At 41.8% G+C, this 15,034-nt stretch overlaps 1 protein-coding gene across 2 annotated transcripts in view; it reads left to right on the forward strand.

The window, feature by feature from the left end:
• The window catches only part of AKNA (AT-hook transcription factor), a 108,712-nt gene that overhangs the window by 69,564 nt on the left and 24,114 nt on the right, over positions 1-15,034 (forward strand). For both annotated transcript variants that reach the window (XM_089656390.1, XM_089656389.1), the window contains exons 16-19: positions 6,510-6,620; positions 10,438-10,529; positions 12,739-12,828; positions 14,127-14,228. In XM_089656390.1, the coding sequence (XP_089512516.1) occupies positions 6,510-6,620; positions 10,438-10,529; positions 12,739-12,828; positions 14,127-14,228 (395 nt within the window). The remainder of the gene's footprint in view (positions 1-6,509; positions 6,621-10,437; positions 10,530-12,738; positions 12,829-14,126; positions 14,229-15,034) is intronic.

Consider the following 15,034-nt stretch of genomic DNA (forward strand, 5'->3'; position numbering starts at 1 on the left):
ATTTGGAGTCATGTAAACTGGATAGAGGGTGTGATAACTGGGCTGTCTAGTTGAAAATGGGACATTTCGAAAACCTATCTGGGGTACAGAGATCAGTTTGCTCAAGATTTAGCACTTCAGCTCTATTGTTACAAAAAACATTTTATGCCAGGCCAAGTTAAAGATAGATATTTTTTAGATCAATTTAATAAACACAGCTACCATATTACTCACAAACATCCACTTTGGTGAAATTAACTTCAGAAGCCCCCCTTTACATCAGAGGTCCCCAATCCCAGAGTCCTCTTCCAATCTGAACCCTACTTTATGGCTCTAGAAGCATGGCAGAGGATGGGGCTACAATTCCATTTTCTCTTGAATGCTGGGGGAGGCCCTGCATGCCTCCTGCCATGGATCAGCGTCATGCAATGCCATGGTGCAAGTGAATGATGCCTTGTGTCCTGGCCCCTTGGTTGTTATGGTGCTGGCAGTCAGTCTGCTAGCACTATGGTCAGGCATGATGCTGATACAAGGCAAACTGTGTCCTCTGCTTGCGGCACCCTGGGCAAACCCAAACCACACCTTGGTTGAGAAACACTGGTGCAAATAAAAATTCTCAGCCTTTATATATAGTTGAGGTCCTGAAAGGCCCATTCTTCATACCTCCTGTTTTAAGATATGTTTACGAACTGGTGCTCAATAATGAATTAGTCACTCAAGACAGAGTCCAGGTAAGGCATAAAGAGTTAAAAAGATGCCTCGTTTTTGAAACCCTTTTACAACTGAACTCAAGGCAGATATAATAGACACACATAATTGCAGCTCTGCATTTCATTGAATTAAATGCAAGCAGCTAAATTTGACTTGGCATCAGCCTTTTGCAGTTGTGCAGCAGAGAGAGGTTGAGGCAGCACATGGAACCAGTCAGTGCTTATGAGCTAACAAGGAGCATGCTGATAGAAGGAGAGAGCAGAGAGATGAGCCAACCAGCCTGTTGCTCCTTTTTTCACTATCCAGTCATAGACTGGGGGAGGGGCAAGACCTGTAAGTGTTACTGAACTGCAGCAGATTAAAATCAGGTCTTCTGCCCCTGCCAGACAGGACTGTGCTGTGTGATGGGGCTGTGTAAATCTCAGGAAGGACAGGTATACAAAACCTTTGGTAGGTAAAACTGCTCTCATATATTTATTTCATCTGTTTGTTTAGCAGTTTGCCTAGAGTTCAGCTTTATGGCATTTTTCTAGATATAGCAAACAGATTTCTATTGCATGTTGTGCTAGAAAAAAAAGAGAAGTCTTTTAAGGAACCAAAATAATAAACTATTGAGAAACAAGATTATTTTCTTGTTTGTGTCAGCAGGCTGCTTCCAGGTGCTCTTCTAGGACTGGGTACAGTAGATTTGGTGCTAAGCTTTTTTTCCTCTAATTGGGTCTCCAAAGTATTTTCTAGCTCACTAGGCACACCTGTGTACACTTGAATTAGTTTAATTGGGTAAACCGGTAGTTATTAAGTGGAAGATTTGATGAAAACATGCTCCGTTAATAATGCTTTACCCAAGAGTGCAGTCAATGGAGTGACTTACTCTATTTCTGGTTCTTTATATATGATTTTATTGACAGAAAACAGCTGTGCACAGAAGGTATGTTAGAGGAATGGGCACTTACTGGCTGAAGCTGGAGTTTCACTTTAAATGAGTGAGAGCTGCCATTGCTGCTGGAAAATGCTTTGTTGTCTGGAATTGGTATCTTCTAAAACATTGATCCAACTAAGCATGCAGCAAGCGAAGGTCAGTGACTCTGAAAACAATTATTCCAAAGGTTCAACATGACAGCCAAACAACTACCATTTCCAGAAGGAGAGTTTTGTGGTCACCTGACCATCACATCTACTTGATGGCCACATGTATGTAGACAGACCTTCATATGTGTCGGCAGACTAGGTGAATGTTACAAAGACATTTTGGACAATTGTGCACTTCCAACCTCATGGCAACAGTTTGGGATGGTGCTTTTCTGTGCCCCTTTGCACAAAGCCGGCTCCATAAACACATGGTTTGATGGAGGAACGTGATGTGGCCTGCAGAGCCTTGAACTCAACGCTACAGAACAGCTTTGGGATGAACTGGAATGAGAGCCAGGTCTTATCTGATATATCAGTACCTGGCATCGGCAGTGCTCTTTAGGCTGAAGGAGTACAAATCCCCATATTTATGCTCAAAACCCTTATTTAAAAACTTTCCAAAAGAATGGAAGCTGATATAGTTAAAAGGAGAGGAGGTAACTCCATATCAAAGTCCATGGTTCTGGAACGTCCAAAAAGTTACTAGGGAATCCATATATTCTTGCTACACTTGTTAATTGTTTTTTTTTTGCTTTGTAGTGGAAAACAGTGATCAGTTTGGGGTTGATAGAAAAAAACAAAAAAAAACAAACACATACTCAACTCCATGCTGCAGCATCGGTGTGATGCTGCAGCTGTCCCCCTCCAGCTCTAAGCCTGAGAACTGAACAATCACATGACTGATGATCACTCCATTCTTGGTCAGTGCTGAACAGAGAGCAATAACTATCAGTCATTGGTCTCTGCTGTGCCTGCCTGTACTTACTGCAGTTCCAGGCTAGGGAGGGGGTGGGAACATTTGAATCCAGCTCAGCCACGTGCTAAGAGGCTGAGCCAGGTATCTGGGTGGATCCCGACAATATGGCTGGGTCCTTCCAGAGACTAGAGTGGTTCTGTGACGTCAGCAGACGCTGCTTTAAGCTACTGTCAGCTGAGTCTGAGTCACAGGAGAGCACTCATAGTTACATAATTAGTCTGGCTGAAAAAAAGACAAAAGCCCATCCAGTTCAACCATTAAAAAAAAAAAAAGTTATAATCCTACACCCACAGTTGATCCAGAGGAAGTCAAAAAACCCCAGCAAAGCATGATCTAATTTGCTTCTGCAGGGAAAAAATTCCTTCATGATCTCCCGAGAGGCAATCGGATATTCCCTGGATCAACTTTACCTATAAAGGTTAGTATCCAGTTATATTCTGTGTATCTAAGAAACAATCCAGGACTTTAAGATTTGGTACAATTAAAAGAAAAAAAAGCGCACCAAAAATGTGCCTCCCCATTAAAATCAATTGAAAATGCAGCACAAATGCAGCAAAAACACACTCGCGGAGTGTTTTTGGTGTAGTGTCTTAGTCAAGTCATGTTAAAAACACACCGCAAGCAAGGTAAAAATGGCAGCAAAAGCACAGTTTTTGCCGTGTTTTTGGCACGGATCAATGTGAAACATGTCTTTTTTCAGCCAAACTAACTATATGTAACTATAAGTCTATCCAGTTCAACCAAAAAAAAAAAAGTCATAATCCTATACCCACAGTTGATCCAGGGGAAGGCAAAGAAAAAAAAACAAAAGAACAGCGAAGCATGGCCCAATTTTGCTCCTGAAGGGGAAAAAATTCCTTCCTGATTCCTCGAGAGGCAAACAGATATTCCCTGGATCAACTTTACCTGTAAATGTTAATATCCAGTTATATTCCGTGCATCCAAGAAAGAATCCAGGACTTTTATAAAGCAATCCACTGAGCTGGCCAGAACCAATTCTTGAGGGAGTGTATTCCACATTTTCACAGCTCTCACTGTGAAGAAACCTTTCCGTATTTGGAGATTACATTTCTTTCCTCCAGACGTAAAGAGTGCCCCCTTGTCCTCTGTGATGACCTCAGGGTGAATAGCTCTACACCGAGTTCACTATATGAACCACTGATGTATTTATACATGGTGATCATATCCCCCCTTATGTATTATACATGTTGATCATATCCCCACCTTAACCTCCTCTTCTCAAGAGAGAATAAATTCAGTTCCTCTAATCATTCCTCATAGCTGATCTCCTCCATGCCTCTTATCAGTTTGATTGCCCTTCTCTGTACTTTCTCCAGTTTCCCAATGTTCTTTTTCTGAATTGGTGCCCAAAACTGAACTGCATATTCCAGATGAGGTATTACTAATGAGTAGTCACTCCTGTGACTCACAAGAGGATTATGGCCAAAAAAGCTTTGGCCTTACTTCTCTTTTAAAGCTGGGTACACACTATAACAAAAATCGGACAAACGTTCGTCTGGTTTTCCTTTATGTTTCCACAGCAAGTCAAACCAAAGGATGGTAATAACTGTACAAAAATTCTCGAACAACAAAGGCTTTTTATTTGACATAGAAAGTTATAGCATTGATTAATATTGTTCATTGTTTCTGATCATGCGCAGTCTTTTGTATCCAAATTTGTCTTGTACAAAAACTGTACATATTAAACAAAAATCATTAATTCTTTTTACGCAAGAGAAAAATTTTGGAGTTTGTCCCTTCGGAAATTTCCATTTGTAAAGTCTGAATTTGATGTCGAAAGTTGTGTACACACTATATGAAAATCGAACAATTGACCATCTTACAAAATTTTTCCTCCAACTTTCTTATAGTGTGTTTCTTATAGTGTGGTAAGGATAAATATAAGGGGGGAGAGTGGGCAACCATGCCTGGTGCCATTGATAAGATTGAAGGCTTTGGATAGAGTGCCATTTGCTTTGACTGCTGCAGAGAAGGGTGGAGTAAAACATCTGGATCTAAATATTCATATTTAGCCTTAATCAAATGTGTAACAGTTGACCCCATCAAATGCGTTTTCTGCATCAGTAGATAGAGCAGAAGTCGGTAGGAGCAAGGGTGGAGGTTTAGGTTGGTGGGCATAATGGATTAGATTGAGGGTTTGGAGGGTATTCCTCTTGAGGATAATTTCGTCTTGGTCACAGTGAATCAGGGCCGACGTGTGGTAGAACACTGTTTGCAAGGATTTCCATGAAAAATTTCAGGTCTAGGTTTAACAATGCAATGAGCCAATAGCTAATGCACTTTTTGAGGGTCGTACCTTCCTTGTGGATCTGACACATTTTCAGAAAGTGTGTCTTTTGGTAGGCATTTACCACCTAAAATGTGATGAATGCTGTGGTAAATATAGGAATGAGGGGCTGGTCAAAGGAATAATAACCATTTATTACCAAAAAGTGCATTCATTGAGTTTTGGAGCTTTGCCTGGTTTCACGGAACAGATTGACTACCTCTTCAACAGAGATTCATTCATCCAAGGTTTTGCTCTCTGCTAGACAGAAGAGGAAGGTCAGAGTGTTTGAGATAAGCATACATAGCTTCAAGGTGGGAATATGGATCAGTGGAGGAATCTCGGTATATTATGTCGGTATATTCTGAGATTTTTACAAAGAATCACCTCCTTACAGATAGCTAAAAAGATCAATGCTGTCAGTGGGAACTTATATAAAAGGCAACTGTTGCTCTTTACTCAAGGAACCTCTAGAAAACCTCTGGAGGATCCTAGGGTTCCATTGAACCCTGGTTGGAAAACCCTGTTCTATACAATCTACAGACAGGGTTAGCTATTTTGAACAGGAATTTCTTAAGGGGACCTTGAGCATCAAAAATGTGAGCGTTCTAATTGTGATCTTGCCTCTCCAAGGGTTTACCCATTTGCTGCTTGTTCCTAGTAAGTGCTTCTGCAGCTGGTCAGTTGAACTTTGCCATTACCCATTAAAAAGGTCACGTTGTTTGTCGCTAAGGTTTTTTATGTTCAGTGGTTACTACTATAGTTGTGTCTGTGAGATTTTACTAGTTTGATTTCATCAAGGAGAAAGTCTAAATGATGGGAGGGAGAGACTAACAGTGGGAGCCAAGATGAATTACTGTTCTGCAGATAAAAACACTCATTTGGTTCCCATTGGGTAAGGGGGTTGGTGTCTTCTTGGTCATTGGCAAAAAAAAAAAAAAGCGATTATAGTCCTTTCTGGTTCACCTCTCTTAGCTGGGGGTCGGAGATTAGGATAGGCATTTGTGGGAGAGCCAAGCATCAGTTGGTGATGGAACGCCATAGGAAGACAGAGGGAGGTTCCTAAAAATGCAGTGTGTGACTTGGAAGAGTGGATCTTCAGAGCAAGACATGGATGAGTAATAATAAGGAATGACTGGCGATTTCCTTCCCTGTACAATATTTGTTCAGTAAATACCTCATCAGTTTTCTACACCTCCCCTCTTCTTCCTGACTCGTCCCGGATCTCCTGTGGTTTGTGTTTGGTTACAGGTAACTAGGTGTTGCTGGATTCCACAGATGAAGGATTGTTGCTCTGCTGTGTGCCAGTTTAGTTTGTTAGTATGGGCATTATGTGCATGTATGCAATCAATATATTATTTGTGAACCTCTACGTGTACGCCGATGTGTCTATGCATGCACACAAGGAATAATATTGTCAAACTTCTCAGATATGGAAAAGCTGGCTGAGAATGTCCCGTGAGTATTCAGAGCGATAACACATTTGATTTCTCTGCCTTTGGCCAGCTGTTCACTAGGAAAGCTGATGTATCTTCTGCATTGTATACACTTCTGAGATATTAAAAGCTTGGCAGCTCCAGTACACCATGCCATGGCTTGTTCTGTTATTGACGTTCCTTGGATTTTTTTTGTTTTCTGTCCCTCCAGTGAGGCCATCCACAGTTTACAGAAGGAAGTGACTCAGCTCCGTCACCACCTAGAGAACAGCCTGAACCGCTCACCAGCCCGGGGGAAGTTATGGAAGCCAGCCATTGTTCAGTGAGTGAATGGCATTATGAACAAAAATATCATTATTATTAAAGTGGTTGTAAACCCTTCCATATACCAAATGATGTGACTGGCCTCAGTAGATACACAGAGATGAAACAAATCTTCTTAATTTAGTTGTACCTGTTTATCTGCAGTCTTCCCTTCTGTACATCCATTCAAAATGCAGAATTTTTTAAAAGCTTTCTGAGAGTTCAGAAAAAGGGGATGGAGAGCTGAAATGACACTGCAAAGCTCGGTGAGGAGAGCTCTGAGAGCTGATTGGAGAGAAGGGACACACCCACCTCCAACACAGCTCACAGGAACAGAGCTGAGGCTGTCCATCTGCTGGAGATCCCTCCCCTGTCACCATTTATCTCTTGGTGTCAGGAAAATTTGACAAGTGATTCATGCTAATAGCGAAGAATGAAGCAGCAGAAAGAAAAGACACTTAGTGATCTTAATTGAGACAAGTACACACTGTAGAGGGATATGCTTTGTATATATTTCATGTCAGGTTTACAACCACTTGACCTCCGGAAGATTTACCCCCTTGCTGACCAGGTCATTTTTTGCGATACCACACTGCATTATTTTAACTGACAATTGCGCAGTCATGCAGTGCTGTTCATAAATGAAATTTATTTCATTTTCCCACAAATGGAGCCTTTTTTTGGTGGTATTTGATCACCTCTGGGATTTAAATTTTTTTTGAGCTATAAACCAAAAAAAAAAAAAAGCACACTTTCTGCTATAAAACCTTTCCCAAAAAAAAAAAAAAAATTTTAAAAAAACATCAAATTGCTTCGTAAATTTAGGCCAATATTTATTCTGCTGCGTGGTGAAAAAATCCCAATAACCGTATATTGATAGGTTTGCACAAAAGTTATAGCATCTACAAACTGGTATATATACTGGAATTTGTATTTATTTTTATACTAGTAATGGTGGCGATCAGCAGCTTATAGCAGGACTACAATATTGCGGCGGGCAATCTGACACCAACTGGCATTTTGTGGGAACCAGTAACACTAATACAGTGATCAGTACTAAAAATATACAGGAACACTGTACTGACACTGGCTGAGAAGGGATTAAACACCTAGGGTGATCAAGGGGTTAACTGTGTGCCTAGCTGTGTGTAATGTTTACTGTGTGTGCTGTTTTCACTAGCCAATGTGCTGGATTCTCTTTCCCTGCTTGTACCTTGTTTACATTGGCAGAGCTGTGTTCTGTCAGTCTCCTAGACAATCGGCAGGTGCCGACGCTCATCCATTGGCCTGTACCCGCTGATTGGCTTCTGGTGTGACCAATCACAGCAGAAGCGGTGTGCTTACGGCACGCACTTGCACCCACGACCAGGAAGTGTAGAGTCATGTTTATATACATGATGGTGCACAGCGCGGTCACCCTGTAGTAGTATATTTGCTATGGGGTAGTCGGCAAAATGATTAAAGTAGTATTAAACCTTTTTAGCGCAACACATTGAGAAAAATAAAATAAACATTCTCCAGTAAACTATTTGTCAGTATTCTTACCCCAGTGCTTGCAGTTTACAACTTTCAGTGCTGCTCTCTCAGTGCTGCTTCCCTGAACTTCTGGTCTTTACAGGAAGGCGTTAACGTGACACTAAGGGGTTTATTTACTAAAATCAGAGAGTGAAAAATCTGGTGCCGCTCTGCATAGAATCCAATCAGCTGCCATTTTTTTTGTCAAAGCGTAATTGAACAAGTTGAAGTTAGAAGCTGATTGGCTACCATGCACGGCTGCACCGGATTTTGCACTGTCCAGTTTTAGTAAATCAACCCCTAAGTATGTATTCTTAATTTAAAAAAAAAAAACAAACAACAACACTATTGCTCTCTGCCCTCCCAAATTGTTTTTTGTTGCTGTGATCTGGCTTCCTGTTTAGAGGGTGGCTACATTCATTCTCCATGATCCCACTATATGAAGGAATGTAGCCACCCTCTCTTGCTTGCTCGTGGGATGGACTATGGGATGTGTAGTGTGCATAGAGAAGTGCATATGACCGCAACTAATGTGTACTGCTTGTTCCAAACAAACCAGTGAAGGGGGGAGAAGGAGAGGCTCAGGAGCTCACAGTGAAGCCAGAAAAATACAGTAAGAAATTTAATGAAAAGTAGATTACAGGGCCATCAGGTAGAAGATGTGTATGAATTATGTTTGGAGAATATGAATATCATTTGATGTCACTTTAACAGTGGAAGGTGCAATCTGGAGCCAGTCTTGGAGAAGTGAGAGGGGAGGAGCAGGAGATCCTACAGGATCTCATCTGATCATTAGTGCTCCTCTATCTCCTCAGTTGACAAATATTGGCAAAATATACATGGGAGTCTAGAGGCAGGGACGCTTCAGTGCAAAGAGGTTTGAAGGAACCTCCAGTTTCATATTAAAAAGGAACACCTCTGACTGTTTTGGTGATAGCCCCAGAACAAGTAGATGTGAGGTGTTGGGATGGTACTTTGAATCCTTCTAAACAAAAGATGTTGGTTGGGCTTGAAAACTAGACCTTGGTTACTCTGCCACAATGCAGGAGCCCTCTAAAAGGTTTGGTGGCCTCCAAAATTTAGAAAGTGAATTGAAATCAAGAAAGGAGCACCAGATGGTCATCTGACGAGCCCATATGAATTCACTGCAGGTTACAATGTGACAACCATTAGACTAAATGTATCCGGGGCAATTTGGAGGCTGACAGCACTGATGAAGGGGACTGGTGCATCTTTTTGTATTGTTTTTCACGTGTTGTACATAGGGCAGCCCATTCACTTGAAGGTCCGCCCTACACACGCCAAAGCAGCTCCAGAACCTTTTCTGGAGTGGAGCAAGTTTTTTCAGCATGCACATTTGCCACGCGGCCCACTGTCAACTAGGCTTGGGGTGTCATTAACAATTAATGGCATCACAAGTGCAAAGCGCATTTGCAGCAAGTTTCCAAAACACACGACAAAACATGCATTTTTCTGTGCGTTTTCTTGTGTGTTCTGGTAACACCAAGAGTGAATGCAGCCTAAGATGCAGAATTGGAATGGAAAGAACAGCACTAGATACCTATCCTATCAGAAGAAGAAAAATGATTGACCTCTTCAGTCTACTTCTGTATTGTCCAATCACAGGATAGCCAGGGAAGGTGACCTACCTGTATTACAGAACTGCAGTAGGGAAGAGTCAGGTCACCAACTTGGCTGTGTAAATCTCAGGACTGAATGGGCAGTATACAAATCCTTATCAAGTAAAGCAGCTACCATGCATGTATTTCATCTGTGCATTTAGCTGTTTGCCGGTAGTTCAGCTTTAACCAATACTCGGGGCCAGTTCACATCACATGCAGTCCAGTGCGTTTTTTATTGCAGGTTATATGGATTCCAATGGCATAGTTCACACCAGAACAATAAGTTCCAGTGCAATACAGTTCCAGAGAAAAGAGTAGAGCATGTTTTATTTATTCTGCACTGAACCGCAGTAAAACGCATAAAAAATGCACAGATCCTTATTTAAGGTGAAGAAAAAAAAGGGCAAAAAAATGCATCAAAAAATGCATTCAAAGCACACCGCAGTGCATTAAAAATTATATTGCACCTAAAACACATGCAGAAACGCATCCGGACTGCATTCTGTGACGTGAACCAGCCCAAGTCATATTATCACCTCTGTATCATTACCTACTCAAAGGATGAAATGCAATACATGCGGTCACTAGATTGTACAGGTCCCTTACACCACACACCATTCCAATCTGAGCCTTGAATGAGGCGAGATGGAAACTGGTTTTAATGAAATGAGATAAATCTTATGTATTTGTTTTTTGCAGGAAGCAACATGATGAGGAAGATCCTCACTTTTCCCCTGGCTTGAATTCAGCTATGTACAGCCATAGGGCTCCAGTAAATGACTCAAGAGCAGGTAAGTGTTTCAGGAAAAGGAGGATAGCTGATTCCAGAGAATGAGTCAATGTTGTAGAGCTGGGTTTCTTTTTAATCTGTTTAACATTTTTTACATGATGAACCCCCCCCCCCCCCAAAGAAAAAAAAAAAAATTGTACCTTGCTGGAATCCAAGAAGAGACTGTCTACCAAAATGTCAGAAAAGCTATACAACTACTAATAACAGTTACCATATTATAAAAACACACACAGTAATTAAACCAGATCTGTAGCCATAATACCAGGGTTATATAAAAAAAAATGCAAAAGTGGACATAACTTTCTTTATTAAACGACAGGTCGTTCAAATTTCACATGTTGGTAGAGTAACTCTTCCTCTGTAACACCCTTTTTCTGTTTCAGTCGTTTTTTAGAAATTCCTTTTCAACGAGAAAGAACAAAGCAGAACAAGTGCATAAGTGTTCAAGCAGCACAGTTCACATAGTTGCAATGGTACATATAAAAATCACAATCGGGCGTAAGCCCTTTCCTTTTCTTCATTGCAGGTAATCGGTGGATCCCAACCAGAAGCAACATACCGTTATTGAGTTCTTGAGGAAGGAGGGGTTCAGGTTGTCCATCATCCAATGAAGGCTACAGAATATTTACGTAGATGACACCAATTACAGGAGCAATGTCTTGTCATTGGTGACTCTAGTCAAAAGGTGTTATCTCTGTAAACATTCTGTAGCCTTCCGTGTATGTTGGACAGCCTGCACCCCTCCTTCATCAAGAACTCAATGACTGCATGTTCCCTCTGCTTGGAATCCATTATTTGCCTGCAATGAAAAAGATTAGTTACTAGACCCAGGGGTCACCAAACTTTCTAAACAAAAGGGCCAGTTTGTTCTTTACACTTTAGGGGGGCCGGATTGTGGCCAGTGGAAGTAGAAAGTGTTCCGGCATCAGGAGGAGGAATAGTGCCCCGTCATTGGTGCCAATTGGGGGAATAGTGCTCCCTTGTTGGTGGAAATCAGAGGAATTGTGCCCCATTGTTGGTGTCAGTGGACGGGTTAGTGCCTCATTGTTGGTATCAGTGGACAGATTAGTGCCCCATTGTTGGTAACAGTGGAAGGATTAGTGTCCCATTGTTGGTGCCGGTAGGGGGAAAAGTGCCCAATTGTTGACGAAGAAATAGTGCCCCATCGTTGGTATCCGTAGGAGACTTAATGCCCCATTGCTGGTGTCAGTGGAAAGAAACATGCACCATTGTTGGTGTCAGTGGAAGGAAAAGTGCCCCATTGTTGGTGTCATTGGAAGGAATAGAGCCCCATCATTTGTTTTAGTGAAAGGAATAGTGCCCCATCGTTCGTATTGTTCGGAGGAATTGTGCTCCATCATAGGTGGCAAGGGGAGAAATAACGTCCCAAAGGCCAAATAAAAGCAAGCAAAGAGCCGCATCCAGCCCCTGGGCTGCAGTTTGGAGACCACTGCTATAGAAAAAAAGAGTTACTATACCAACATGTGAAATTTGAACGACCCATGTACGTTAATAAAAAAAAGCCCACGTTTGCATTTTTTTGGTACATTCCTCATACATAATGGGGAGGGAAGAACCGCTCATGAAAACCACTGATGAACATTGCTTAAGCAATGGTAGGACGCTAACTAGGTACCAATAGATGTCTTACAAGCGGATTCTGCCTCAAGCAACTTATCCTTTCATGGTCATTACACTTTTTTAAGCTTTCTGCCTCGCTAGTGGAAAATTCCCTGGGTTTGTGTTCATGCTGTGGAAGTGTTTTGTTAAAAAGAACAAAAAAAACAAAAAACTACAGCATATTTAGTATGTTAAATTAAAGACCGTCTTCTCCCGCCTCATACTATTGGTCAGTTAGGCCATCTATCACTGTAAGGCTAGGTTTTCATTAGCCTGCATGGTAAAACACAACATTTTACCATGCAGGCTAATGCATCATTAGGTTTGGCATCTTTATCTATGTGCCGTAGTAGTAACCGGTGTTTATTCAGGGCAGAAAAATACAGGTCACCGCACATAATGTGAACCAGCCCTTAGGAAACTGTTGGGTGCGGGAGGTTCCTTTGTGGTCATGGCTCCACTTCGCAAAATGCACTTAAACAACTACCCAATAGTATGTGTGACACCGGTAGGGTATACCCTTAGTGGTCCTTTTGCCTGTGAGAGAAAATCTATGCAAATATTTTTATGTTGATTTATGTGATTCACAGAACACCGGTGGAGAAACTCTGTGCCACATGACCATGGCCCTACTCACCAAGCTACACAGGGAGGAAAAGGAATCCAAGGGCCATATACAGGCGAGTTATTAGAACTTATGGTAAAGTTATCATGTGAGAAACATGGAAACCACCATTGCTGGCGCATTTGAAAATGCTAGTTGCCTGGTTACCCTAATTTATGAGCCAGAGATCCAAAACAAAAAAAGTATATATTTATGGGCCATAACTATCTCCATAAAACAAGATCACTTCTGCGCCAAGGTATGACACCAGTCCTTATGGGAGTAAAACTCTCTAAGTTCCAAGCATCTCCAGCTCCCAACCCTGGTCTTCTAGCCTCCACTTTGCTGCCCACCGCTGGCTGAGAAATCCATAAACACTAAGTAGAAACAAAAGAGAGGGCTCACCATCCTTGTGCATTAAGCAAGACACCTTTTATTTAACGATAAAAAGGATTAAGCTCACAAAGCATGTGGAGCTTCAAATGTAATGCAAAAACCCAGCAGAACAACCAGAATGGATTACACCCCTCTGGATGGACCAAAGTGATGCTCTGGAGTTCTGAAGATGCTTACACATTTCGGCAGTACCCCCCTCTTCATCAGAGCCTTCTGAAGGCTCTGATGAAGAGAGGTACTCTCAAAATACGTATACGCCCTATCTATTTGTAGTTCTAATGTCATCATTTCTGTAGTTAACTATAGTTACCTAGTCTGACACCTTTGTTCTGCTGCATGGCAAAGCCATCCAAGAATCTTTGTGGCGGGACCTTTGTGGTGCACCAAAGCAAAGATTCCAAGATTGGGCAGCAGACCAGATACCTAGAATTAGAGATTACACAAATGAACCTCAGACCAGGTCCTAAAATGATAATTTCTGTTTCTGTCTGTCTATGGTTGGCTGGTCTGGTGTCCAATCTTGGAATCTTTATTTTGCTGCATGGCAAAGTCCCCCAAGGAATCTCCACCTTATTAATATCTATTTGTAGTCCTAAAATCATGATTTCTGTAATCAACGTATGGTTACCTGGCCTGACTCCCAGTCTTGGAACCTTTGTTCTGCTGAACAGCAAAGCTAGCCAAAGAATCTCTGCCTTCGACACGCACAAGACACAGTAGTGAGGTAAAGACTGGCAGGGGAAACCACAGGGCATGGTGGCGCGCACACACACACACACACACACACACACACGAAGATTCTTCAGATGGCTTTGTGTTGAAGCAAAGCAAAAATTCCAAGATTGGGCACCAGACTAGGTAACTATAATTAAGAGATTCCACAGGTGGACCCCAGGAGTAGGCAAGTATAACCACCTACACTTTATAGCTTTTCCTTTTTTATGGGGTCACTTAAAAAATATTTTCTTGCTCCCTTAGGAACACGGTACCGATTTTCAGATCCCATACCAATTCACACAACTGAACATGTCAGTGTGCCGGATTGCCAGAGATGCCAAGAATCCGAAAGAAAGAAGCACGGTATGAGCCACGTATGCGCATCTGTATAATCAGGCGTGTTTTCGGGATTTCAGGGGCAGATGAAAATGTTTTCAAGGATGGTTGACAGATGCTTTGTTGATTAAAAGTTTTAGGTGTCCATCATCAGCACTGATCTCCAGCTGGAGAGAGGACATCTTTACATTGCAGCTGGGAGGAAATACAAATACATATAAGTAGTAGTAAGGCCTGATTCATTTGAGCACTATGGCCTCTACAGTGTGAATGAGCTGTTTGTTTATGCAGCTGGAGCTACAAAAAGGTGTGTGCAGACAGCCTATGTTACTTCACAGGTACGCAGTGGCTGTAGGGACACGGTCAAACATTCTACTATGACAAGCATGCAGGGGAAGGTGATTGGCACTAAACACTGATTTAGCTGCAGAGAGAATCACATGAAAATCTTCAATTCTTCTACTGTGAGCTATAAGGATGAATTGCTCCACAGTACCTGCAGCTACAGAGGCTTGCTTTGCTTAATGTCCAAAACCTAGCCATAGGTTCACTTTGTCCACTTGAATATGAAAGTAAAAATGTTTGGCCCCATAGTAGCCCTGGGCAGTGCTTCATTTGACCTCACGCTTCTCTAGGCACACCAGATGATGATCCCCTAATATGGAACTTCAAGTCTTTGTATCATGTAATTATTTTAGTAAAATTTAATACTAGAGGGTGCTATTGAAAGAAGCATGCTCTCTTCTTTATATTTACAGCTACATTTTTACAGACTAAAGGCTTGTGCATGCAGACGTATTTGCAGGCGTATAGGCATACAGCATAAAATACAC

This window comes from Staurois parvus, unplaced genomic scaffold (assembly GCF_062004578.1).
Source record: "Staurois parvus isolate SC_StPar_1 unplaced genomic scaffold, SC_StPar_1.0 ptg000902l, whole genome shotgun sequence".
Classification (NCBI taxonomy): Eukaryota; Metazoa; Chordata; class Amphibia; order Anura; family Ranidae; genus Staurois; species Staurois parvus.